This window comes from Anomaloglossus baeobatrachus, chromosome 2 (assembly GCF_048569485.1).
Source record: "Anomaloglossus baeobatrachus isolate aAnoBae1 chromosome 2, aAnoBae1.hap1, whole genome shotgun sequence".
NCBI lineage: Eukaryota > Metazoa > Chordata > Amphibia > Anura > Aromobatidae > Anomaloglossus > Anomaloglossus baeobatrachus.
Genome location: NC_134354.1, coordinates 769,040,907 through 769,067,537, shown reverse-complemented (window position 1 = coordinate 769,067,537; position 26,631 = coordinate 769,040,907). Strand labels below are relative to the sequence as shown.

General features: G+C 41.7%; 1 protein-coding gene across 4 annotated transcripts in view; it reads left to right on the top strand.

The window, feature by feature from the left end:
• Positions 1-26,402, top strand: part of RAB30 (RAB30, member RAS oncogene family) — a 117,885-nt gene extending 91,483 nt beyond the window's left edge. For all 4 annotated transcript variants that reach the window (XM_075337514.1, XM_075337517.1, XM_075337516.1 and 1 more), the window contains exons 2-5: positions 11,481-11,581; positions 13,149-13,232; positions 21,387-21,570; positions 25,243-26,402. In XM_075337514.1, the coding sequence (XP_075193629.1) occupies positions 11,489-11,581; positions 13,149-13,232; positions 21,387-21,570; positions 25,243-25,493 (612 nt within the window). In that variant the 5' untranslated portion in view covers positions 11,481-11,488 and the 3' untranslated portion in view covers positions 25,494-26,402. The remainder of the gene's footprint in view (positions 1-11,480; positions 11,582-13,148; positions 13,233-21,386; positions 21,571-25,242) is intronic.
• The last annotated feature ends 229 nt before the right edge of the window (positions 26,403-26,631 follow it).

The following is a 26,631-nucleotide window of genomic DNA, read 5'->3' as shown; positions in this document are numbered from 1 at the left end:
TATGTGTATAGGATAGCAGTGCTATTTATGCGTATACTACAGAACTATTTATGTTTATGGGATTGCATTGCTATTTATGTGAATGGGACAGGAGTGTAACACGTGTATGATACAGCAGTACTATTTATGTGCATAGGATAGCAGTGTTATTTATGCGTATGCTACAGAACTATTTTTGTTTATGGGATTGCAGTACTATTTATGTGAATGGGATTGTAGTGCAACACATGTATGATACAGCAGTACTATTTATGTGTATACGATAGCAGTGTTATTTATTCGTATGCTACAGAACTATTTATGTTTATGGGATTGCTGTGCTATTTATGTGAATGAGATAGTAGTGTAAAATGTGTATGATACAGCAGTACTATTTATGTGTATAGGATAGCAGTGTTATTTATACGTATGCTACAGAACTATTTATGTTTAAGGGATTGTAGTGCTATTTATCTGAATGGGATAGTAGTGTAACACATGTATGATACAGCAGTACTATTTATGTGTATAGGATAGCAGGGCTATTTATGCGTATACTACAGAACTATTTATGTTTATAGGATTGCAGTGCTATTTATGTGAATGGGACAGGAGTGTAACACATGTGTGATACAGCAGTACTATTTATGTGTATAGGATAGCAGTGTTATTTATGCGTATGCTACAGAACTATTTATGTTTATGGGATTGCAGTACTATTTATGTGAATGGGATTGTAGTGCAACACGTGTATGATACAGCAGTACTATTTATGTGTATACGATAGCAGTGTTATTTATTCGTATGCTACAGAACTATTTATGTTTATGGGATTGCAGTGCTATTTATGTGAATGAGATAGTAGTGTAAAATGTGTATGATACAGCAGTACTATTTATGTGTATAGGATACCAGTGTTATTTATACGTATGCTACAGAACTATTTATGTTTAAGGGATTGTAGTGCTATTTATCTGAATGGGACAGGAGTGTAACACATGTATGATACAGCAGTACTATTTATGTGTATAGGATAGCAGTGTTATTTATGCGTATGCTACAGAACTATTTATGTTTATGGGATTGCAGTACTATTTATGTGAATGGGATTGTAGTGCAACACGTGTATGATACAGCAGTACTATTTATGTGTATACGATAGCAGTGTTATTTATTCGTATGCTACAGAACTATTTATGTTTATGGGATTGCAGTGCTATTTATGTGAATGAGATAGTAGTGTAAAATGTGTATGATACAGCAGTACTATTTATGTGTATACGATACCAGTGTTATTTATACGTATGCTACAGAACTATTTATGTTTAAGGGATTGTAGTGCTATTTATCTGAATGGGACAGGAGTGTAACACATGTATGATACAGCAGTACTATTTATGTGTATAGGATAGCAGTGTTATTTATGCGTATGCTACAGAACTATTTATGTTTATGGGATTGCAGTACTATTTATGTGAATGGGATTGTAGTGCAACACGTGTATGATACAGCAGTACTATTTATGTGTATAGGATAGCAGTGTTATTTATGCATATACTACAGAACTATTTATGTGTTTAGGATAGCAGTACTATTTATGTGAATGGGATTGTAGTGCAACACGTGTATGATACAGCAGTACTATTTATGTGTATAGGATAGCAGTGTTATTTATGCATATACTACAGAACTATTTATGTGTTTAGGATAGCAGTACTGTTTATGTGACTGGGGTAGGCATATTATTTATTCAATGGACAGGTATGGTGATGTAAGATTTCTTACAAGTAATCATTAATATGCACAGATGTATATGGCTTAATATCAAAGTATCTGCAGCCGGCTGATGAAGGAAATTTAGTATACTATCCCACAATTTTCAGGCAGAATTATTGCAGAAAAATAACTGGTTTTGGAAGAAAGTGTGTCATTTTTAGTAGTAATGATGACAACTGTATGACAGCTGCATTTGGCAGGGGAAAGGAGATGGGAGAAGCAAGGCAGAGACTAAGATAAGATGGACGGATTTTAATAATAATAATAATAATAATAATAATAATTAATAATTAGTAATAATAAGTATTACTTTTGAGCCTGATGTCATAGGCATATACAGATAAATAAAAACAAATCCATATATAAGACCAACCTAGTACAAAACACACATCAATTAATCAATTAACAACATTTCAAACATCAACCCTTTTGGGAAAACACCCACTACCTAATTCTATAAAGTCGCACTATTTATACCTAAAAAGCTGTGTAATGATCAGAGAAACAAATTCAACAGATTAAATACACATTTTCCCAAGAATAATGCAGATCACATAATATGCAACCATGTACAGTACATGTCTTCTGCCTACATACCATACATGTTTTTATATACATATAATCTTATCATGAAATAATTTTATTTCAGTCTTTGTCAGCCCCTCTCTGAATTTATAATGTGCATATATCCACCTACTATACTCAATAGGAAATATTCCTCAATAACATGTCCATTTGAAACTTAAAATAAGCAAAAAAAATTCCATATGTGTGAATGATTCACAAAATACATGATGTTATCCAAATCCTTTCTTATACATAGATCTTGCCTAAATATATCCACAAACTGTGATCATTAAATAGCCCACAGCTGTTCAATAACCATGTATAAAAAATACCCCAAAAACCTGCCTGTGGTTACAATGATAGCTCTTTCCGTGTCTCTCTCCTTTTCTGCCTGTCTCGCACTCTCTGTCTGTCTGTATCTCTCTGCCTTTATCTCTCTGTTGTCTGTCTCTTCCCTGTCTCTCTCTCTGTCTGTCTGTATCCATCTCTCCACTGATATCTTATTACCTCAAACTTAAGCTTCTTATACTAACAATGTCCTTTATTGCCTATAGCAACCAATCACAACTCTTATTAATGACCTGTAGCTCCCAGCTCCATTGACTTTAATGTAAGCAGGTTTTTTTGGTGAATAACTGTAAAGCGCGGGGTTAAATTTTCCCCTCAAAACATAGTCTATGGCATTCCCTAAGTCACATGAGGCGTCTGTACAAAATATAGTAAATTGTAAATGCGACGGTGCGGATTCCATTAGCAAACATACACACGCACATACATACATACACACACACACACATACATACACAGACATACACACATACACTCAGCTTTATATATTAGACTAGCTGTAGTTCCCGGCATTGCCCGGGATAGTAACTGTTTCTCTGTCTCTTTACCAGTCTCTGTCTCTCTGTCTTTTTCTGTCTGTCTCTTTCCCTCTCTGCTTCTGTCTGTCTCTCTGTCTGTCTCTTTCCCTGTAAGTCTCTGTATCTCTTTGTCTCTGTCTATTTGTCTCTCTTTGTCTGCCTGCCTCTATCTGTCTCTCTGTCTGTGTCTGTCTGACTCTGTGTGTCTGTCTCTGTTTGTCTATTTCTCTCTCTGTCTGTTTGTCTTTCTGTCTATTTCCCAGTTTGTCTGCCTCTTTCCCTGTCTGCCTCTTTCCCTGTCTGCGCCTTTCCCTGTCTGCGCCTTTCCCTGTCTGCGCCTTTCCCTGTCTGCCTCTTTCCCTGTCTGCCTCTTTCCCTGCTGCCTCTTTCCCTGTCTGCGCCTTTCCCTGTCTGCGCCTTTCCCTGTCTGTCTCTTTCTTTGTCTGCCTCTGTCTGTCTCTCACCCTGTCTGCCTCTGTCTTTGTCTGTCTCTCACCCTGTCTGCCTCTGTCTTTGTCTGTCTCTCTCCCTGTCTGCCTCTGTCTTTTTCTCTCCCTGTCTGCTTCTGTCTGTCTCTTTCGCTGTATGTTTTTCCTTGTTTGTCTGCCTTTTTTCCCTGTCTGCCTGTCTCTGTCTCTCTCCGTCTATCTCTTTCCCTGTCTGTCTCTTTCCCTCTGTCTGCCTTTTTTCCCTCTCTGTCTGTTTGTCTCTTTCCCTGTCTGCCTCTGTCTGTCTGTCTCTTTCCCCATGTGTCTTTGTTTGTCTCTTTCTCTGGCTGTCTGTTTTTTTTTCCTACCTGCCTCTGTCTGTCTCTGTCTCTTTCCCTGTCTGCCTCTGTCTGTCTCTTTCTCTGTCTGTCTGTGCCTGCCTGTCTGTCCCTGTCTGTGTCTGTCTCTCCACCGACATCATATTACCCCACACATAAGCTTCTTATACTAATAATGCCCTTCGTTGCCTATAGCAACCAATCACAGCTCTTATTAATGACCTGTAGCTCCCAGCCCATTGACTTTAATGTAAGCAGGTTTTTTGGTGAATAACTGTAAAGCGTGGGGTTAAATTTTCCCCTCACAACATAGTCTATGATGTTCCCTGAGACAAATGAGGTGTCTGCAAAATTTCGTGCTGGCAAATGAGACGGTGCAGATTCCTTTAGCGGACATACACACACACACACACACACACACACACACACACACACACACACACACACACATATATATATATATATATATATACACACACACACACATACATACATACATACATACATACATACATACATACATGCACCCACACACACACACATACATGCACCCACACACGCACACATACATACACCCACACACACACACATACATACACCCACACACACACATACATACACCCACACACACACACACACACACACACACACACATATATACATACACCCACACCGACACACATATACATACATGCATACACATACACCCACACCCACACACACATACATATAGAGACATACACACACACACACACACACATACATATAGAGACATACACACACACACACACACACACACACATACACAGACATACACTCAGCTTTATATATTAGATTAGTTGTGAGCAAAAAAGGTTCACGGGACCTGGTCCAACAGCAACATCAGTAGTCTATGGCCTTGACCAGAACTTGCGAACCTTCTCCTACCTGCAGCATCTGATTATTAGGCCCCGTCATGTCACGCAGGTGCCGTACTTCTATCTAGGGGACATACTAATCATAAGAGGTTCTGGGGATGTCGGCGGTAGCAAGAGGTTCACAAAAAAAACGCCCAGGTATCTTTGTGGGGTTTTTGTAACCTTACTAATGATTTCTATTGTAAAGTATGGAGCGGGTTCATAAGTGCAAAATGTTTGAGGAATGGTCCGGTCACTTCTTTAAATCGCTTCTGGTGATTTTGGAAACCTGAAGCAGTTTTAAAAAAACAAAACACTGAACGGCAATGACTTTTGTCAACAGAAATGAATAGGAAGAGTCTTTTAAGCAGTTTTTTTTTGCTATTGAATATTTGCATGTATCTCGTTGCGCTCTTTTGTATATGTCCATCCATCTGTCTGTCCATCCTCTAAGTTACATCATTGTTCTGGATGGTTATTGTCAGTGATTATATTCCGATGGCGTCATCCTGTGACTACTGTTACCACGGTTACCTGCCGAGAGCTGACATTTGTTGTATTAAATGACACGGTGCGCCATGTACTTCATCAGACTAATCACAGTGACAAAACGTACTATTTACTTAGCACACTAATTGAAATCAGATCGTGTGGGATTTTCCGGGGACGCTTATTGCCGAGGAGTTTGTCTGCCCTTATTAGCGACAATATATACAATCAGTGGCCGCAGAAATGGCAGCTCAGACAGGGGAGCACGCTCATTATTCAGAATAGGATTTTGATCTCAATTTTACTTTTGGAATTGGCGCATGAAATTGAGAATTTGCATTTAAGCGAACAGTGGACCTATCGCCCATAGCAACCAATAACAAGGCTGCTTTCATTTACTAAAGGTCCTCTGAGAAATGAGAGCTGCAATCTGATTGGTTGCTATGGGCACTTACATAAAAGCCCAGGCAACAGGAGATGAAATGGGAGGTGGATGAGGCCTAGGTTGCTGGACTTGGCAAATATGCGGTTTAGGAGTCTAGAAAAGCTGGGTAGTGTCTCCATTACGATATGGTGGAGATCATTTTAGATGTCACCCAGCTTTCCAGAACCTGACACGACTAAAGCCCGCTACACACGCTTCAATATATCTCACAATCTGTCGTTGGGGTCAAGTTGTAAGTGACGCACATCCGGCATCGTTTGTGAGGTATCTGCGTGTGACATCTACGTGCGATCAGGATTGAACGCAAAACCGTTGATCGCAAACACATCGTATCTTTGTCTAGAATTGAGCGTTTTGTTGCACGAACCTAGTGAATTGTAACGTGTGACATCCCTCATACGATTTCGGTGTCTGATGCTATGTGCGCAGGTGTGCGCTCTGCACCGCAGCTTAAAAAAGGTCCGCTTCAGAGCGCAGCTGAAAAGCTGCGTTCTGAAGCGCCTCACAACGTCTGTCATTCACTAATCTCTGTCAGTCGGTCACTATCTCTGTCCCTCACTCTCTGTCCATGTCAGTCTATCCCCCTCTCTCATATACTCACCGATCCCCGATCCCCGACGCTGCACGGCGTTCACACTGCTCCGGCGGCTTTTACTGTTTTGAAAAAGCCGGCCGCTCATTAAACAATCTCGTATTCCCTGCTTTCCCCGCCCACCGGCGCCTATGATTGATTACAGTGAGACACGCCCCCACGCTGAGTGACAGGTGTGACACTGCACCCAATCACAGCAGTCGGTGGGCGTGTCTATACTGTGCAGTGAAATAAATAATTAAATAATTAAAAAAAACGGCGTGCGGTCCCCCCCAATTTTAAAACCAGCCAGATAAAGCCATACGCCTGAAGGCTGGTATTCTCAGGATGGGGAGCTCCACGTTATGGGGAGCCTCCCAGCCTAACAATATCAGCCAACAGCCGCCCAGAATTGCCGCATACATTAGATGCGACAGTTCTGGGACTGTACCCGGCTCTTCCCGATTTGCCCTGGTGCGTTGGCAAATCGGGGTAATAAGGAGTTATTGGCAGCCCATAGCTGCCAATAAGTCCTAGATTAATCATGTCAGGCGTCTATGAGACACCCTCCATGATTAATCTGTAAATTACAGTAAATAAACACACACACACCCGAAAAAATCCTTTATTAGAAATAAAAAACACAAACATATACCCTGGTTAACCACTTTAATCAGCCCCAAAAAGCCCTCCATGTCCGGCGTAATCCAGGATGCTCCTGCGTCACTTCCAGCGCTGCTGCATGGAGGTGACTGGAGCTGCAGCAGACACAGCCGCTCCGGTCACCTCCACGCAGGTAATGAAGACAGCCGCGCGATCAGCTGCTGTCACTGAGGTTACTCGCTGTCACTGGATCCAGCGGTGGCCGCGGGTAATCTCAGTGACAGCTCAGCTGATCGCGCTACTCACCGCCGCTCCTATCATCTCCACGCAGCAACTGAGGTGAGTAGCGCGATCAGCTGAGCTGTCACTGAGGTTACCCGCGGCCACCGCTGGATCCATTTTTTTTAATTATTTAATTATTTATTTCACTACACAGTATAGACACGCCCACCGGCTGCTGTGATTGGGTGCAGTGTGACACCTGTCACTCAGCGTGGGGGAGTGTCTCACTGTAACCAATCATAGGCGCCGGTGGGCGGGGAAAGCAGGGAATACGAGATTGTTTAATGGGCGGCCGGCTTTTTCAAAACAGTAAAAGCCGCCGGATCAGTGTGAATGCCGTGCAGCGCCGGGGATCGGGGATGGGTGAGTATGAGAGAGGGCTGCTAACTTCAGTCACTTAGGAGATTAGCGGTCACCGGTGAGCCCTTCACAGGTGACCGCTAATCAGGGCACGACACAGACAGAGCCGCGGCATGACAATGAAGTCGGGTGAAGTTAACCTGAGTTCATTCTGATCGTGCGGCTCTGTCTGTGTCTGCTGTCATCTGCCATTCAGCTCTGCTACATGGCTGTCTGTGTCTGCTGTCATCTGCCATTCAGCTCTGCTACATGGCTGTCTGTGTCTGCTGTTAGCGGCCATGTAGCAGAGCTGAATGGCAGATGACATAGTAAAAACGCATCCCTACACATTACACACGCTTGGCAAGTCAATAAATTAAAAAAAAAAAAAAAAAAGGTGCCCAATGCATACGTCACAGATCACATGATCTAAAGGATCGCACACAAAATTGATCAATTTAACATAGACTACTAACACACGTGTGACAGCAAATGACCGACCTACGTGCAATCTCATAAGATCCCGTATGCAACCTGGGCGGGTCACATCGCAAATGCGATTGTACAACTAATTGCAACGTGTAAAGTGGGCTTAACAAGCATCCGGGATCCATTTATCCCTTCAATGCCTTTGCGCACCCTGATGTACGTGTGTGTGTGTGTGTATGGAGTGGACCAAAGGCCACCAATGACACCTCTACAATAGGATTGTGGGATCCCATGGGCGTGAGAGACCTACAGAAGGCTCCAGTTACTGCAATTTTGGTCCATACTTTGGGTGTATGCATGTATTTACTATCTAATATATAAAGCTGAATGTGTGTATGTCCGGGATTGGCATCTGCACCGTCGCAGCTACAGCCACAAAATTTTGCACACTCACACTTCTGGACCCCGAGAGCGTCATAGGCTATGTTTCGAGGGCAAATTTTAACCCTGCGCTTTACAGTTATTCGCCAAAAAAACTGCCTTCATTAAAGCGAATGGAGCTGGGAGCCACAGTGCAGCCAGAACTTCAGAAGAATGCGCAGCCACGCCCTTAAATGGAATGTTGGCGTGTCACAATGCACCCAGGGAAAGAGACAGACACAGACAGGGAAAGAGGCAGACACAGACAGGGTAAGAAACAGACATAGACAGGGTAAAAGACAGACACAAAGAAACAGACTGACAGGGAAAGAGACAGACTGACAGGGAAAGAGACAGACAGGGAAAGAGAGGGAAAGACAGAGACAGGTTAAGAGAGACACAGACAGGTAAAGAGACAGACACAGACAAAGAGACAGACTGCAGGGAAAGAGACAGACAGGGAAAGAGAGGGAAACAGAGAGACAGGTTAAGAGACAGACACAGACAGGTCAAGAGACAGACACAGACAAAGAGACAGAGACAAACACAGGGAAACAGACAGGGAAAGAGAGGGAAAGAGACAGACAGGGTAAGAGACAGACAAAGACAGGTAAAGAGACAGACAAAGAGACAGACACAGGGAAAGAGACAGAGGGAAAGAGTGAAAGAGACAGACAGGGAAAGAGAGGGAAAGAGACAGACACAGACAGGGAAAGAGGCAGACACAGACAGGGTAAGAAACAGACATAGGGTAAAAGACAGACACAAAGAGACAGACTGACAGGGAAAGAGACAGACTGACAGGGAAAGAGACAGACAGGGAAAGAGAGGGAAAGACAGAGACAGGTTAAGAGAGACACAGACAGGTAAAGAGACAGACACAGACAAAGAGACAGACTGACAGGGAAAGAGACAGACAGGGAAAGAGAGGGAAAGAGAGAGACAGGTTAAGAGACAGACACAGACAGGTAAAGAGACAGACACAGACAAAGAGACAGAGACAGACACAGGGAAACAGACAGGGAAAGAGAGGGAAAGAGACAGACAGGGTAAGAGACAGACAAAGACAGGTAAAGAGACAGACAAAGAGACAGACACAGGGAAAGAGACAGAGGGAAAAAGTGAAAGAGACAGACAGGGAAAGAGAGGGAAAGAGACAGACAGGGAAAGAGAGGGGAAGAGACAGACAGGGAAAGAGACAGACAGGGAAAGTGACAGAGATAGATAGACAGACAAGGAAAGAGATAGACAGACAGGGAAAGAGATTGAGACAGACGGAGAAAGAGACAGAGACAGTCAGAGACAGACAGGGAAAGAGACAGACAAAGAGATATAGAGAGAGACAGAGAGATATATACAGAGGTGGAGACAGACATAATTACATTTATATCTATTTGTTTTGTGGTTTTTGTGTGCAGAATACATTTTCGGTAATACATTCTATTTTGTTAACAGCGGTTATTAACCCGGTCGAAGCTAGTATATATATATATATATATATATATTTTTTTTTTTATATATATATATATATATATATATATATACATATATATAAAAATGTATATACACTAATCACAAGGGACTAGGGATATTTGGCTTTTGAGTGAAATTTATGGAGAAGATATAGAGTTCTCGCTGCAGTGATATTTCATCCTGGCAGTCGGGCATTTAAGTAGAATCATGCAATGGTGATTTCCTCATCTCAGACAATTTATTGGAACAAAAGCCAACAGTGGTGGGGACTCCCCCCAAAATGTCAGTGTCTCAATAACTTGTCATGTGGCCTTAAGCATCAGTTACAGCTGACAACAACGCCTCCTGCTGGTCATAAGTGGAGTTATTGGTTGCGGAGGCATGGCACCCCACTCTTCTTTAAGGACGGCCCTCAAGTCATTGAGGTTCTGGGGTACAGAGTTACGGCCTCTACACGGCGACTCAGCTGATTCCATAGGTTTTCTATGGGATTCAGGTCTGGAGAAAGTGCAGCCGCCCCATTTGAGGTCTAATTATGTAATTGTACTTCTTCCACCCCCAAAACAAAGGATTTCTGTCTTTTTGGTTTCTAAAAAAAAAAACCTGGGTGATAATTTGGTGACATTTGTGGCCATACTTGTGATCACCTAGCTTTTCTAGACTCCTGAATACCAAATTTCCCTAATTATGTAGATAACATCTAACACTTCCAGACTGCTTCATGACTAGGCAGATTTTCAACTCTCATTATGCAAAGCTACATGACGATTCTTGTGAGACCTGTAATGGCTACCATATTTGTTATAACTCAGCTTTCCCAGACTCCTGAACAGTAAATTTGTTTAATCTTGTAGTTCTACTTCCAAATTGCTGTTTGGCAAATTTTTAACTTCATTATCTAGAAAAGGTGGGTGTCGATTCTTATGAGACCTATAACGATGGCCGTATTGGATGTCACCCAGCTTTCCCAGAACAGCAAATCTGGCTAATCATGTGGTCATACGCTCAATACTTCCATATTGCTACATGACTAGGCAGATTTTCACCTTTAATCTTGGACATCTGACTATTGTTGTGCGATGGGTGGTTAATTTGAATGTCACCACCCATCTTTCCCAGGCTCCTGAATGGCAAATTTGGCTAACCATGTTGTAATTCTCCTCTACACTGACATATGGCTGCAGAACTGGGCATTTTTGCTACTTGAAAGCTGGGTGATGAATCCTGTAGAGGCTGCCATAGCCTGCAGTAGCTGGCCATATTGGTTTTCACCCAGCTTTCCCAGGAGACAATGCTCATTTCTGATCACTGTCATTGATGAGCGATGCGATACTGGAAGTTTAACGCTTGAAACTTCCAGAGGCCGCTTCAGCGCTAATTACAAAATCCGATGCAATAATTAGCTGTGCAATCAATCCCACGACCAGCGGAGACCTTTGTCCTGTTTACTCGGAGGGATAAAGTTCCCAGTCAATGTCACAACAACCCGGAATCAAGCGACGTCGTCAGTATTCACACAGTGCAGTCGTCATCCGGACAACGTAGCCCATGTACTGACCTCTCCTCTCTCCCTCCACAGCTGTGTAAATGAGTATGGAAGATTATGACTTTCTATTCAAGATCGTACTCATAGGGAACGCTGGCGTAGGGAAGACCTGTCTGGTGCGGCGGTTTACTCAGGTAAGGAGGTCTCCATTGACTGCATGCGCTGGAAATGATGCATATTGCTGTAATTAGACATAAAATGTAACAAATAGAAAGTTATATTTGTTATTTTTTATGCTTAATGACATTTTTTGTGTGTTGTAAATAACTATTTTATTACCCCAGCCCTATCCCTAACTATAGCCCCCAACATTAGGCTTAGCTCTAGCACTAATCCCTGTCCTAATCCCAACCATAGCTCTATCCCTATCCCTAACTATAGCCCCCAACATTAGGCTTAGCTCTAGCACTAATCCCTGTCCTAATCCCAACCATAGCTCTATCCCTATCCCTAACTATAGCCCCCAACATTAGGCTTAGCTCTAGCACTAATCCCTGTCCTAATCCCAACCATAGCTCTATCCCTATCCCTAACTGCAGCCCCCAACCTTAGGTTTAGCTCTAGCACTAATCCCTGTCCTAATCCCAACCATAGCTCTATCCCTATCCCTAACTGTAGCCCCCAACCTTAGGCTTAGCTCTATCACTAATCCCTGTCCTAATCCCAACCATAGCTCTATCCCCATCCCTAACTTTAGCCCCCAACCTTAGGCTTAGCTCTAGCACTAATCCCTGTCCTAATCCCAACCATAGCTCTATCTCCATCCCTAACTTTAGCCCCCAACCTTAGGCTTAGCTCTACCACTAATCCAAGTCCTAATCCCAACCATAGCTCTATCCCTATCCCTAACTGTAGCCCCCAACTTTAGGCTTAACCCTAGCACCTAGCACTAAACCCAGTCCTAAGCCTATCCCTAACCGTAGCCCCCAACCTTAGCCTTAACCCAATCCTAATCCCAACCTTAGCCCTATCCCTAGTCCTATCCCTAACTGTCGCCCTAACCCTACCACTAATTCCAACCCTAGCCCTAGACTTATTTCAAGTTAGGGTTGGAAAAAGTGTGTTAAACATAACATTTTACGATAGTGGGAGGGGGGCACTTAAAATTTGACACAGCTCTCGCAGCAGGTCTCTGTCTCTTCCTCTAACAAGGTGACAAGTGAGAGGAGAAGCGGGGAGCTACAGGAGCGCAAACTGCAGCACATGCACAGTGCACATGATTCAATACTGTCTTGCTCAGACTGTCTTCTCGGTTGCTGCCTATGCAGAGCAAAGTAGCTTATGACAAACTTATCTTGACAGCTGCGCTTTGCACAGGAACAGGTGCCATGATGACAAAACAGCCACTGGCTGCCAGGAGGGTGCAGTGGCTCTGACAAGACATGGATCATTTGGCAGTGGAAGGGCAGATGTTGCACCCTCCCCAAATTTTGCACCATTGGGCATTTAAATCTTTGCTTTGAGCATGAGAGAACTAAATAATTTAGTCCCTGGTCAGATTTTTGAGCCCAAACTCTCTCCTTGCTGTTTGATTTAAAAAATCTATGCCAAAGACAAAGGTGATTGTCGCTTCTCTCTGTATAAGGGGCTTAACATGATAACATGATGGAAAAAGCACCCATTGATGTGTATTGTACCTGAATGCGGGCGCAAGGGGGGCCTCCTGCAATGATTGATTTCATAGACTGTTTCATTTCACAGGGTCTCTTCCCACCAGGCCAGGGGGCCACCATCGGCGTAGATTTTATGATCAAAACAGTGGAAATAAAGGGTGAAAAAATAAAGGTGAGATTACCAATAAAATTGCTAATATAACATAATATTGTATTGGTAAATTGAACAGATTTTATAACGGAGGAGGGTCCTAAATTTATACAAAAATGTCTTAAAGGCGGTGTAAAAGCCGGCAATCAATCAAGGTGTATGTAGTGCTGCAGGTCGTTCACCTAATTGAAGCAATGCTGCAATACAAGGCATAACCCATGTATAGTGTTACGGTATTATTTATTTGTATAGGATAGCAGTGTAATATATGTATTTGATATAGCGGTATTATTTATACACAAAATAATTCTGTTATTTATATATACACTAGCTGTACTACCCAGCTTCGCACGGGTCATAACTGCTGTTAACAAAATAGAATGTATTAACAAAAATGTATTCTGCACACAAAAACCACAAAACAAATAGATATAAATGTAATTATAATGTCTGTCTCCCCCTCTGTATATATCTCTCTGTCTATCTATCTCTGTCTGTCTCTTTCCCTGTCTGTCTCTGACTGTCTCTGTCTCTTTCTCCGTCTGTCTCAATCTCTTTCCCTGTCTGTCTATCTATCTCTGTCACTTTCCCTGTCTGTCTATCTATCTCTGTCACTTTCCCTGTCTGTCTCTTTCCATGTCTGTCTCTTTCCCTCTCTTTCCCTGTCTGTCTCTTTCCCTCTCTTTCCCTGTCTGTCTCTTTCCCTCTTTCCCTCTGTCTCTTTCCCTGTGTCTGTCTTTTTGTCTGTCTCTTTACCTGTCTTTGTCTGTCTCTTACCCTGTCTGTCTCTTTCCCTCTCTTTCCCTGTCTGTCTGTTTCCCTGTGTCTGTCTCTTTGTCTGTGTCTGTCTCTTAACCTGTCTCTCTCTTTCCTTCTCTTTCCCTGCCTGTCCATCTATTTCTTTCCCTGTCTGTCTATCTATCTGTCACTTTCCCTGTCTGTCTCTTTCCCTGTCTGTCTCTTTCCCTCTCTTTCCCTGTCTGTCTCTTTCCCTCTCTTTCCCTGTCTGTCTCTTTCCCGCTTTCCCTCTGTCTCTTTCCCTGTGTCTGTGTCTTTGTCTGTCTCTTACCCTGTCTGTCTCTTTCCCTCTCTTTCCCTGTCTGTCTGTTTCCCTGTGTCTGTCTCTTTGTCTGTGTCTGTCTCTTTACCTGTCTGTGTCTGTCTCTTAATCTGTCTCTCTCTTTCCCTCTCTTTCCCTGTCTGTCTCTTTCCCTGTCAGTCTGTCTCTTTGTGTCTGTCTCTTTGTGTCTGTCTCTTACCCTGTCTATGTCTGTTTCTTACCCTGTCCGTGTCTGCCTCTTTCCCTGTCTGTGTCTGCCTCTTTCCCTGGCTGCATTGTGACACGCCAACATTCCATATAAGGGCGTGGCTGCGCATTCTTCTGAAGTTCTGGCTGCACTGTGGCTCCCAGCTCCATTCGCTTTAATGGAGGCAGGTTTTTTGGTGAATAACTGTAAAGCGTGGGGTTAAGATTTCCCCTCAAAACATAGCCTACGACGCTCTCGGGGTCCAGAAGTGTGAGTGTGCAAAATTTTGTGGCTGTAGCTGCGACGGTGCAGTTGCCAATCCCGGACACACACACACACACACACACACACACTCAGCTTTATATATTACATTGCAGTAATACTATTGATGTATACAGTATAGTGGCTGTATTTATGTGTATAGGTTAGCAAGGTTATTAATATACAGTTGTGCTCAAAAGTTTACACACCCCAGCATATTTTTTGCTTTCTTTGCCTTTTTACAGAGAATATGAATGATAACACAATCTTTTTTCCACTCATGGTTAGTGGTTGGGTGAAGCCATTTATTGTCATCTACTGGGTTTTCTCTTTTTAAATTATAATGAAAACCAAAAACATCCAAATGACCCTGATCAAAGTTCACATACCCCGGTGATTTTGGCCTGATAACATGCACAGAGGTTGTTGACACAAATGGGTTTGAATGGCTAATAAAGTTAACGTCCTCACATGTGACCTGTTTGCTTGTTATCAGTGTGTGTGCATAAAAGCTGGGTGAGTTTCTGGGATCCAGACAGACTCTTGCATCTTTCATCCAGCTACTGACGTTTCTGGATTTTGAGTCCTGGGGAAAGCAAAAGAATTGTCAACGGATCTACAGGAAAAGATAGTTGAATTGCATAAAACAGGAAAGGGATAAAAAAAGATATCCAAGGACTTGATAATGCCAGTCATCAGTGTTCAAACTATGATTAACAAATGGAAAATCAGGGACTTTGTAAAAACCAAACCACGATTAGGTAGACGAGCAAAAATTTCAGCCACAACTGCCTGAAAATTGTTTGGGATGCAAAGAAAAACCAACAAATAACATCAGCTGAAATACAGGAGTCACTGAAAACTAGTGGTGTGGCTGTTTCAAGATGCACAATAAGGAGGCACTTGAAAAATGGGCTGCATAGTCGAGTCACCAAAGAAAGCCATATTGTGCAAATGCCACAAAGTATCTCGCCTACATTACGCCAAACAGCATAGAGACAAGCCTGCAAACTTCTGCAACAAGGTAATTTGGAGTGATGAGACCAAAATCAAACTTTTTGGCCACAATCATAAACGTTACATTTGGAGATGTGGCACCAAGGCATATGATGAAAGGAACACCATACCTACTGTAAAGCATGGAGGTGGTTGCTGATGATGTGGGGATGTATGAGCTAGGAAACTTGGTCAAAGTTGAAGGAAAGATGAACACAGCACATTATCAGCAAATACTGGAGACAAATTTGCACTCATCAGCCCGGAAGCTGCACATAGAACATACTTGGACGTTCCAACATGACAACGATCCAAAACACAAGGCCAAGTCGACCTGTCATTGACTACAGCAGAACAAAGTGAAGGTTCTGGAGTGGCATCTCAGTCTCCTGACCTCAATATCATTGAGCCACTCTGGGGAGAACTCAAGCAAAGCGCAGTTCATGCAGGAACTGAAGGCGCCAAGAAGAATGGGCAGCTTTACCATCTGAGAAAATAAAGAGCCTCATCCACAACTACCACAAAAGACTTCAAGCTGTCATTGATGTTAGAGGGCGCAATACACGGTAGTAAGAACTGGGGGATGGGAACTTTTGATCAGGGTCATTTGGATGTTTTTGGTTGTCATTGTGATTTAAAAAGAGAAAACTCAGTAGATGACAATAAATGGCTTCATCATCCAACCATTAAACATGAGTGGAAGAAAAGATTGTGTGTTATCATTCATATTGTCTGAAAAAAGGCCAAGAAAGCAAAAAATCTGCCGGGGTGTGTAAACTTTTGAGCATAGCGTTGTTACGTGTACATTCATTATAGCCGTGCAGTTTATGTGCACAGTTTAGTGGTTCCTTTTGTGTATGGGATAGCAGTGTTATTTATGTATATATATATATATATATATATATATATATATATATATATATATATATATATATATATATATATATATGTGTATATATATATATATATATATATATATATATATATAACTGTACAATTGATTTGTATAGTATAGTGGTACCATTTATTTTTTCGGGTTAACAGTAATATTGCTATATCATACATATATAAGGTACCACTTTACTGTACACATCAATAATATTGCTATATCGTACACATGAATGTTTATAGTGTAGTGTAGTATTTTTACATAAGAATTAGCAGTGTCGTTTATCTGTAAAATAAATTGGTACCATTAATATCTGCAGTCTAGCGTTGGTATTGTTTGTGTAGTATAGCGGTGCATAGTTGTGGTGCTGTTTTTGGAAGAACACAGACAAGTTATTCTTAATCTGGACATTGATTTTTAAGGGGTTTGTTAAGATATTGTTTATCCTTTCAAAGGCAACTTTGCATTAGTTTAGGACTTGTGAATATTTTTGGATGGTATACTCTGGGTCACACACAGAACAATTTCTTTGCCTGATGCTACCTGATGTGCAGTGTTGTCAAGGACCAATATGGGATCTTGAGATGACATAAATTCACTAAACTGTAGGTTGAGAGTAAGCAGCGAGGACACGAGGCGATGATGCAATGAAGCTGGAATTGCCAAATGGCTTTTGGATAAGTGAAAACCTTGACAGAGTATCCAGGACGACAGTTAGAAAACCACTAGATGATGTTAGACAACAGGTACCTACAAGAGCAGTAGAAAAGTATATGCACTCACTTATCTTGAAGCAGGGATACGGTTAACCACAGGAGTAGCAGAAATGAATATGCACTCAGGTATCTTGCAGTAGGGATACAGTTAACCACAGGAAGCACAATAGAGTAGTAGTGTGTAAAAGCACCAAGAAAACAGTAACAAATAACTAAACTGGTATCTTTATACCGGGGATGAGTTTGTAACTTGTATCTTGACTCAGTAGCACTTATTAGAGATGATTTAGTAACTTGTATCTTGACTCAGTAGCGCTTATTAGAGATGATTTAGTAACTTGTAGCTTGACACAATGGAGCAGAGAGAGCAAAAGCTGTAATATTCACTGGACTGAGCCAGGGAAGCAGACAGGAGTTGCAAGTTGACTGAAGCGAGTCATGAGTAAGAGATGGCTAAATCATGCAAAAAAAAAACATGTTAGGTGTTACGTTCACAGGTTACATCTTGTATTGAATTGGATTTACTTTCATTTGATGCTGAAAGGGTTAAGGACTCTTTCCCATCTAGCTGAGATTACTCTTAGTCTTAATCACAGCTGCAGCATCTTATCAACTATATTTACCCACCCCTGGCTTTACTCCATGCCAGTTATAGATCTTTTATTCTGACCACCTTGAAGGAACCTGTCTTTGGAAAAGCTAAGGTGTTGGTGTTAGTTGCAGCTTTGAAGTTACCTGCTGGAGAAGCTGAAAAATGCCATGTGGTGTTTTTCACTACCCATTTATCTTTCCTCCCTTGTGTTGTCTTATTGCAGTAGTCAGACTAGTGTCTTGTTGGCCTTCACACTAGCAAGGTGGGTCCAGGGCCAGAGAGGGCATAGCAACATACCATAAATAAATTCCCTATTAAAAATATATCTTTATTTAGTCATCTTAAAAACTGTATTGACAGTTTTTAAGATGACTGAATAAAGAAATATTTTTCATAGGGAATTTATTTCTGGTATGTTGGTAGTTTTGATCCCTAGGGATTATTTTTCTTGGTGTTAGTCCAGAGAGGACCTAGGCATCTGATTGTGCATGGGGGGAAGGACCCATCTAGGGACATAGAGATGATGGGGAGCTTAGCCACAGTTGAGTTAGGTGGTGACCCCTCTCCCTAGCGTCAGGGCCTACCTTTACATCTTCCCAGGTGTACCCCTCCTCTTGCGCCACACCTCTCTTATACCCCGTATACTAGTACACAGGTCTAGTATGCCTCTGTTATACCTCGTATACTGAAACGCAGGTCTAGTGTGCCTCTGTTACACCCCATATACTAATACACAGGTCTAATATGACTTTGCTATACACCATATACTAATACACAGGTCTAGTATGCCTCTGTTATACCTCGTATACTGAAACGCAGGTCTAGTATGCCTCTGTTATACCCCATATACTAATACACAGGTCTAATATGACTTTGCTATACACCATATACTAATACACAGGTCTAGTATGCCTCTGCTATACCCCATATACTAATACCCAGGTCTAATGTGCCTCTATTATACCCGATATACTAATACACAGGTCTACTATGCCTCTATTATACCTTGTATACTAATACACAGGTCTAGTATGCCTCTGTTATACCCTGTATATTAATATGCAGGTCTAGTGTGCCTCTGTTATACTCCGTATACTAATATGCAGGTCTAGTGCACCTCTATTATACCCCATATACTAATACACAGGTCTAGTGTGCCTCTGCTATACCCCATATACTAATACATAGGTCTAGTGTACCTCTGTTATACCCCGTATTCTAATACAAAGGTCTAGTATGCTTCTATTATACCCCGTATTCTAATGCAAAGGTCTAGTATGCCTCTATTATACCCCATATACTAATACACAGGTCTAGTGTGCCTCTATTATACCCCATATACTAATACACAGGTCTAGTGTGCCTCTATTATACCCCATATACTAATACACAGGTCTAGTGTGCCTCTATTATACTAATACACAGGTCTAGTGTGCCTCTGTTATACTCCGTATACTAATATGCAGGTCTAGTGCACCTCTATTATACCCCATATACTAATACACAGGTCTAGTGTGCCTCTGCTATACCCCATATACTAATACATAGGTCTAGTGTACCTCTGTTATACCCCGTATTCTAATACAAAGGTCTAGTATGCTTCTATTATACCCCGTATTCTAATGCAAAGGTCTAGTATGCCTCTATTATACCCCATATACTAATACACAGGTCTAGTGTGCCTCTATTATACCCCATATACTAATACACAGGTCTAGTGTGCCTCTATTATACCCCATATACTAATACACAGGTCTAGTGTGCCTCTATTATACTAATACACAGGTCTAGTGTGCCTCTGCTATACCCCGTATACTAATGCAGAGGTCTAGTGTGCCTCTGTTATACCCCGTATTCTAATACAAAGGTCTAGTATGCCTCTATTATACCCCGTATTCTAATACAAAGGTCTAGTGTGCCTCTCTTATACCCCATATACTAATACACAGGTCTAGTGTGCCTCTGTTATACCCCATATACTAATACACAGGTCTAGTGTGCCTCTATTATACCCCATATACTAATACACAGGTCTAGTGTGCCTCTATTATACTAATACACAGGTCTAGTGTGCCTCTGCTATACCCCGTATACTAATGCAGAGGTCTAATGTGCCTCTGTTATACCCCGTATTCTAATACAAAGGTCTAGTGTGCCTCTGTTATACCCCATATACTAATACACAGGTCTAGTGTGCCTCTGTTATACCCCATATACTAATACACAGGTCTAGTATGCCTGTGTTATACACCATATACTAATACACAGGTCTACTGTGCCTCTATTATACTAATACACAGGTCTAGTATGCCTCTATTATACTAATACACAGGTCTAGTGTGCCTCTATTATACTAATACACAGGTCTAGTGTGCCTCTGTTATAACCCGTATTCTAATACAAAGGTCTAGTATTATTATTATTATTATTATTATTTATTTATAGAGCACCATTAATTCCATGTATTCTAATACAAAGGTCTAGTATGCCTCTATTATACCCCATATACTAATACACAGGTCTAGTGTGCCTCTGTTATACCTCATATACTAATACACAGGTCTAGTATGCCTCTGTTATACCCCATATACTAATACATAGGTCTAGTGTGCCTCTGTTATACCCCATATACTAATACACAGGTCTAGTGTGCCTCTGTTATACCTTATATACTAATACACAGGTCTAGTGTGCCTCTGTTATACCTCATATACTAATACACAGGTCTAGTGTGCCTCTGCTGTACCCTGTATACTAATACACAGGTTTAGTATGCCTCTTTTATACCCCATATACTAATACACAGGTCTAGTGTGCCTCTGTTATACCCCATATACTAATACACAGGTCTAGTGTGCCTCTGCTGTACCCAGTATACTAATACACAGGTTTAGTATGTCTCTTTTATACCCCATATACTAATACGCAGGTTTTAGTGCGCTTCTGTTATATCCCATATACTAATACACAGGTCTATATGTTTTTATTATGCAAATGTGTTTTTGAAAAATATAGATAGCTAGAGTCATCGTATAAGTCATTGTCCGCCCCTATAAGGAGCCTTGACAAAAGAAAGATGCGTTTCACCTTGAGGAGTCCGCCCGCTGCCGGAGCGAGTCTCATTGGTCAGACAATGCTACATGGGAAAATTATGCAGAATATGGCTTCCTCCTGTTGGAAGCATCTTGAGATCTGGGTTGTTGTTGTGCTGATAGTTGGCAGTAAAGACGCCGGTTTCTTCGAGATGATGGTCACTTCTTCTGGCGCCAGGGATCTGATGGAGGTTTGTGTCCTCTTTAGCTGTATTCCTAGGCTCCTGCCTGTTCTGTCCACATCTGAAAGCAGTCGCTCATTGTTTTGCTGAGTTTGCCTAAATTCTTTTGACTACAAACCTCGCAGCCTTCGTTAAGGACATCTGCTGTTACATTTTGGAAAAATGCTAACTACTCCTCCGCTTTTTTTTTGGCTCCTTAGCTCCAGATATGGGACACCGCCGGCCAAGAGAGATTTCGTTCCATCACCCAAAGTTACTACCGCAGTGCCAATGCGTTAATATTAACCTATGATATAACATGCGAGGAATCTTTTCGCTGCCTTCCGGAATGGCTGCGGGAAATTGAACAATACGCTAATAATGAAGTCATCACTGTGCTTGTGGGTAAGTCGCGGGCCCAAGCCTAAAAATGCCAGAATGTATACCCCACATTCACCTAAGGCTACTTTCACACATCAGTTTTTTTCCATCAGGCACAATCCGGAAAAAAAATGGATAAAACGGATCCGGCGCCGGATCCGTTTTATCCCCATTGATTTGTATTAGCGCCGGATTGTGCCTGATGGCCTAGCGTTGCGTCCGGCTTTTGCCGGATCCGTCATAATTGGGTAATGCGGCGGTCGGAGGCAACGTATCTTGTAACGTTTTTTGTCTCTGACAAAAAGCCACATCACGCCGCATCCGGCACGATACGGCGTGATTTAGAATGGAAGCCTATGGACGCCCGTAATGCGGAAAAACACGGATCAGCCGCCGCATCCATTTTTGTAAACTGAGCGTGCTCCAATTTATTTAAAAAAAAACGGATCCAGCAAAAAACGGACGAAACTGATGCAAAAACGGAGGCACCGGATACGTTTTTTGACGTATCAGGTATACCGGATCCGTCAAAAAAAGGATCAGGCGCATCCGTTTTTGCATATTCTGCGCCGGATCCGTTGCATCAGGCACACGCCGGATTGTGCCTGATGCCAAAAAACTGATGTGTGAAAGTAGCCTTATATTAGACCTTGCTTCATATCAAAATGCATAGAGTCTGTGTAGGAAAGCTCCTTGATATGTACCATAGTGCCCCCTAGTGGTGGCATATACTCACAATTATTGCTAAAAATGCCAGCTAATTAAAGGCATTTACTAATTAGCCAATCATTTTGTTAAGCAAAATCTTACCCCTTTTGTTTAGGGACATGTATTTTTGGCTAAGAATAATTTTTTGCAATTGTTTTTAATTAATAATATTGCACCATTTGGCTTTTACAGTCCTTTTTGTTTCCCCCAACATACATAACATAGTGAGCCCATCTGACGGTGAACTGATAACCCTTGTCTTTTTTTGAGCTCTTCTGTGCTGATTTATAACCACGTGAAAGGACAGGTTAATATTGATGTGGCCCATGGTCATTAATTAGCACAGAGGAGTTGAGAAAAAGACAGGCAAAAGAGTTACAAACTGCCTATCAGAATGAGCTCACTGACAGAGTTTCAGTCTCCTCAATATACTGTCACGGAAACTATGGGCATAGCGGGAAACCAAGGCCCCTAAGCTGACCCTCAGAGTAGGGGGCCCTGTGCTATCCCTATTCTTAGAAATACCCCTAATGGTGGGGATGTCTGAGTCTCCTTCCTGTCCCTGCTCCTGAGCAGTCCTGATCTTATACCCCCTCCCCCAGGGGGGGTGAGACAGGAATGTGATTTAACCTACAGAAGTGGACAAACAGGGAAAACCAAAACTCTGTCACACAACACGCACACACAGAGGTATAAGACAAAAAGAGATTAGGAGGAAAACAAGAGCAGGGTGGAAACAACAAGATGGCAGGTAAACTCTACAACTGCACAAAGCAACTCTTTATCCAGCAAGTCTGGGACACAACAGCACACAGACAAGCAAAGCAGAAACTATAGTCGGCGTAGGTGGAAGATTTCCTCCAGCCTAAAAATGAGGGGAGCAGAAGTGATTGGCTTCCTAACAACATGTGATTAAAGAAGCCTGACGAGCAGGCTAGCAAAGGTTAACTCCTGCTAGCTTGTCCATGAATGAGCAGACCGCAGGTCGACACCAGAGTGTCAGTCTCTGCAATGTGAGCAGAGCCTGACGCCGCTATGACAGCCTGTGACAACTGCAGCCAGCAACATGCATGGAAACAAAGCAACCCTGACAAACATTGCAATATTTTTAATAAAACCCAATTGCCTTGTCCTTTGCTTTTATTTTAGACTATAAATAAATATATCCAGTGCCTTGCGAAAGTATTCAGCCCCCTTGAATTTTTCAGTCTTTTCCCACATTTCAAGCTTCAAACATAAAGATAAAATGTTAATGTTCTGGTGAAGAATCAACAACAAGTGGACACAATTGTGAAGTTGAAAGATATTTATTGCTTATTTTAAACTTTTATAAAAAATAAATAACTGAAAATTGGGGCGTGCAATATTATTCATCCCCTTTAAGTTAATACTTTGTAGCGCCCCCTTTTGCTGCGATTACAGCTGCAGTCTCTTGGGGTTTGTCTCTATCAGTTTTGCACATCGAGAGACTGAAATTCTCGCCCATTCTTCCTTTGTAAACAGCTGGAGCTGAGTGAGGTTGGATGGAGGCGTTTATGAGCAGCAGTTTTCAGCTCTTTCCACAGATTCTCGATTGGGTTCAGGTCTGGACTGTGACTTGGCCATTCTAACACCTGGATACGTTTATTTGTGAACCATTCCATTGTAGATTTTGCTTTATGTTTGGGATCATTGTCTTGTTGGAAGACAAATCTCTGTCCCAGTCTCAGGTCTTTTGCAGACTCCAACAGGTTTTCTTCAAGAATGGTCCTGTATTTGGCTCCTTCCATCTTCCCATCAATTTTAACCATCTTCCCTGTCCCTGCTGAAGAAAAGCAGGCCCAAACCATGATGCTGCCACCACCATGTTTGACAGTGGGGATGGTGTGATTAGGGTGATGATCTGTGTTGCTTTTACATATCCTTTGGCATTGTGCCCAAAAAGTTTGATTTTGGTTTCATCTGACCAGAGCACCTTCTTCCACATGTTTGGTGTCTCCAGGTGGCTTGTGGCAAACTTTAAATGACACTTTTTATCGATATCTTTGAGAAATGGCTTTCTTCTTGCCACTCTTCCATAAAGGCCAGATTTGTGCAGTGTACGACTGATTGTTGTCCTATGGACAGACTCTCCCACCTCAGCTGTAGATCTCTGCAGTTCATCCAGAGTGATCATGGGCCTCTTGGCTGCATCTCTGATCAGTCTTCTCCTTGTTTGAGATGAAAGTTTGGATGGACAGCCGGGTCTTGGTAGATTTGCAGTGGTATGATACTCCTTCCATTTCAATATGATCGCTTGCACAGTGCTCCTTGGGATGTTTAAAGTTGTGGAAATCTTTTTGTAATCAAATCCGACTTTAGACTTCTCCACAACAGTATCACGGACCTACCTGTTGTGTTCCTTGGCCTTCATGATGCTCTCTGTGCTTTAAACAGACCAGTGAGACTATCACAGAGCAGTGCATTTATACGGAGACTTGATTACACACAGGGGCTTATATTTATCATCAGTCATTTAGGACAACATTGGATCATTCAGAGATCCTCAATCAACTTCTGGAGTGAGTTTGCTGCACTGAAAGTAAAGGGGATGAATAATATTGCACGCCCCAATTTTCAGTTTATTTTTTTTTACAAAAATTTAAAATAAGCAATAAATTTCATTCACCTTCACAATTGTGTCCCACTTGTTGTTGATTCTTCACCAGAACATTAAAATTTTTATCTTTATGTTTGAAGCCTGAAATGTGGGAAAAGGTTGAAAAATTCAAGGGGGCTGAATAGTTTTGCAAGGCTTTGTATATATATTTATTGGGATTAACTTCAGTTCACCCTTGTGCACTCAAGGTACTAAATGAAATAATTACGGTATACAAAAACGGATCCATCAATGTGAGCTTGTTGATAGTGTTTAGATATTTTTGGATGTTTTAGGTTTTTTTTTTTACGAACTCTGATTCTTTACATCAAAATTTCACATCACACTTTGTTCTTCACTTATAACTACAGGTAACAAGATTGACCTGGCAGAGAGGAGGGAAGTGTCCCAACAAAGAGCTGAAGAATTTGCTGGATCCCAAAACATGTATTACTTAGAAACCTCGGCCAAAGAATCAGATAACGTGGAGAAACTCTTCCTGGACTTAGCGTGCCGCCTTATCAGCGAGGCCAGGCAAAACGCGTTGGTGAACAATGTAGACTCTTCTTTGCCGGGAGAAGGGAAAACCATCAGTTATTTGAACTGTTGTAATTTCAATTAGTCGGCAGGAAAAAAATTAAAAATAAAAACATTCACTATGGGCTGAAGGCCTTTTCACCAGATGGATTCCCTCTGGTTTGATGTTGCTACATTTCTGGCCATCGCAAGCAGAGGACCAATATCGGAAGTCACCAAAGTTTGGTGGCAGGCGGCCAAGAGGAGGACTTAAAGTTGTGAGGATAAGTCTTGGGTACAACTTGGAACATAAACCCCCCTATATACATATATAACAGCAAGCTGCGAACCGCGCTGGGTTATGTTCTACTTTTGGTTCAACTTTTTGATTTTCTTTTTTTTTTTAATTTCCCTTTCCAGTAGATAGAAAAGCGTCATCGATGAGAAGACGACAGTCGTAGACTAAAACTGGAGAGCTTTTTATAACCCGTTGATAATTATTTGAAATCCTAGCTCCACTTTTAATGCAACTTTTTGAGAAGGAGGGCTGTTCTCGTCCCAACTGGGACCTTCTTTTTGATTTTAATCATCGATTTTATGGATATCCTATGGACTGTGATGGAAAGAAGAGCAATTTTTCCATGACGAACGAACGTTGATTCTTATTTTGGATTTATACGTTCTCAAAACAAAGATCTCCAGCGTAAAATCTTGGCTGCCAGTACGGATCTTTAATTTTGCCAAAAAGAATTAAATTTGTTCTTTTGTGAACAGTTTGCAGTAGAGGAGCCATTGTTTGTACAAAAATATCATCCCGGAGTCGTGGGATGAGAGGATGGGGGATTTAATGGTTTTACGGGGCGGACCTAAAAAGCCTTCCTAAACATGTCTGTAGAATTTTGCAAGAGGAATATGCACTGTAACCCCTAAAAACAAGTCTTTTTTTTCTATTTCACTATGGTATACCCTTGAAATAATGAATAAACAGTTGTATGGGCTTCGACTCCCTCCACTATAGCAGAGGAAATATTTATCTGACATGCATGGTTTGGTGAAAGCAAGTATAAACTTTAGAGGAACGGCAAACACATTTTTGTTTCTCCTTGGGCTACCATAGAGTCCATATGTTTACTATTACGTTACTTCTAAAGGCTCATGAGTCATCATAGTCATGACTTCTAAGCTTCAGTCTGATTTTCTTTTTTGCAGGATCTGCCCCTTTCCATGCCCCAAGTTTGGAGGTT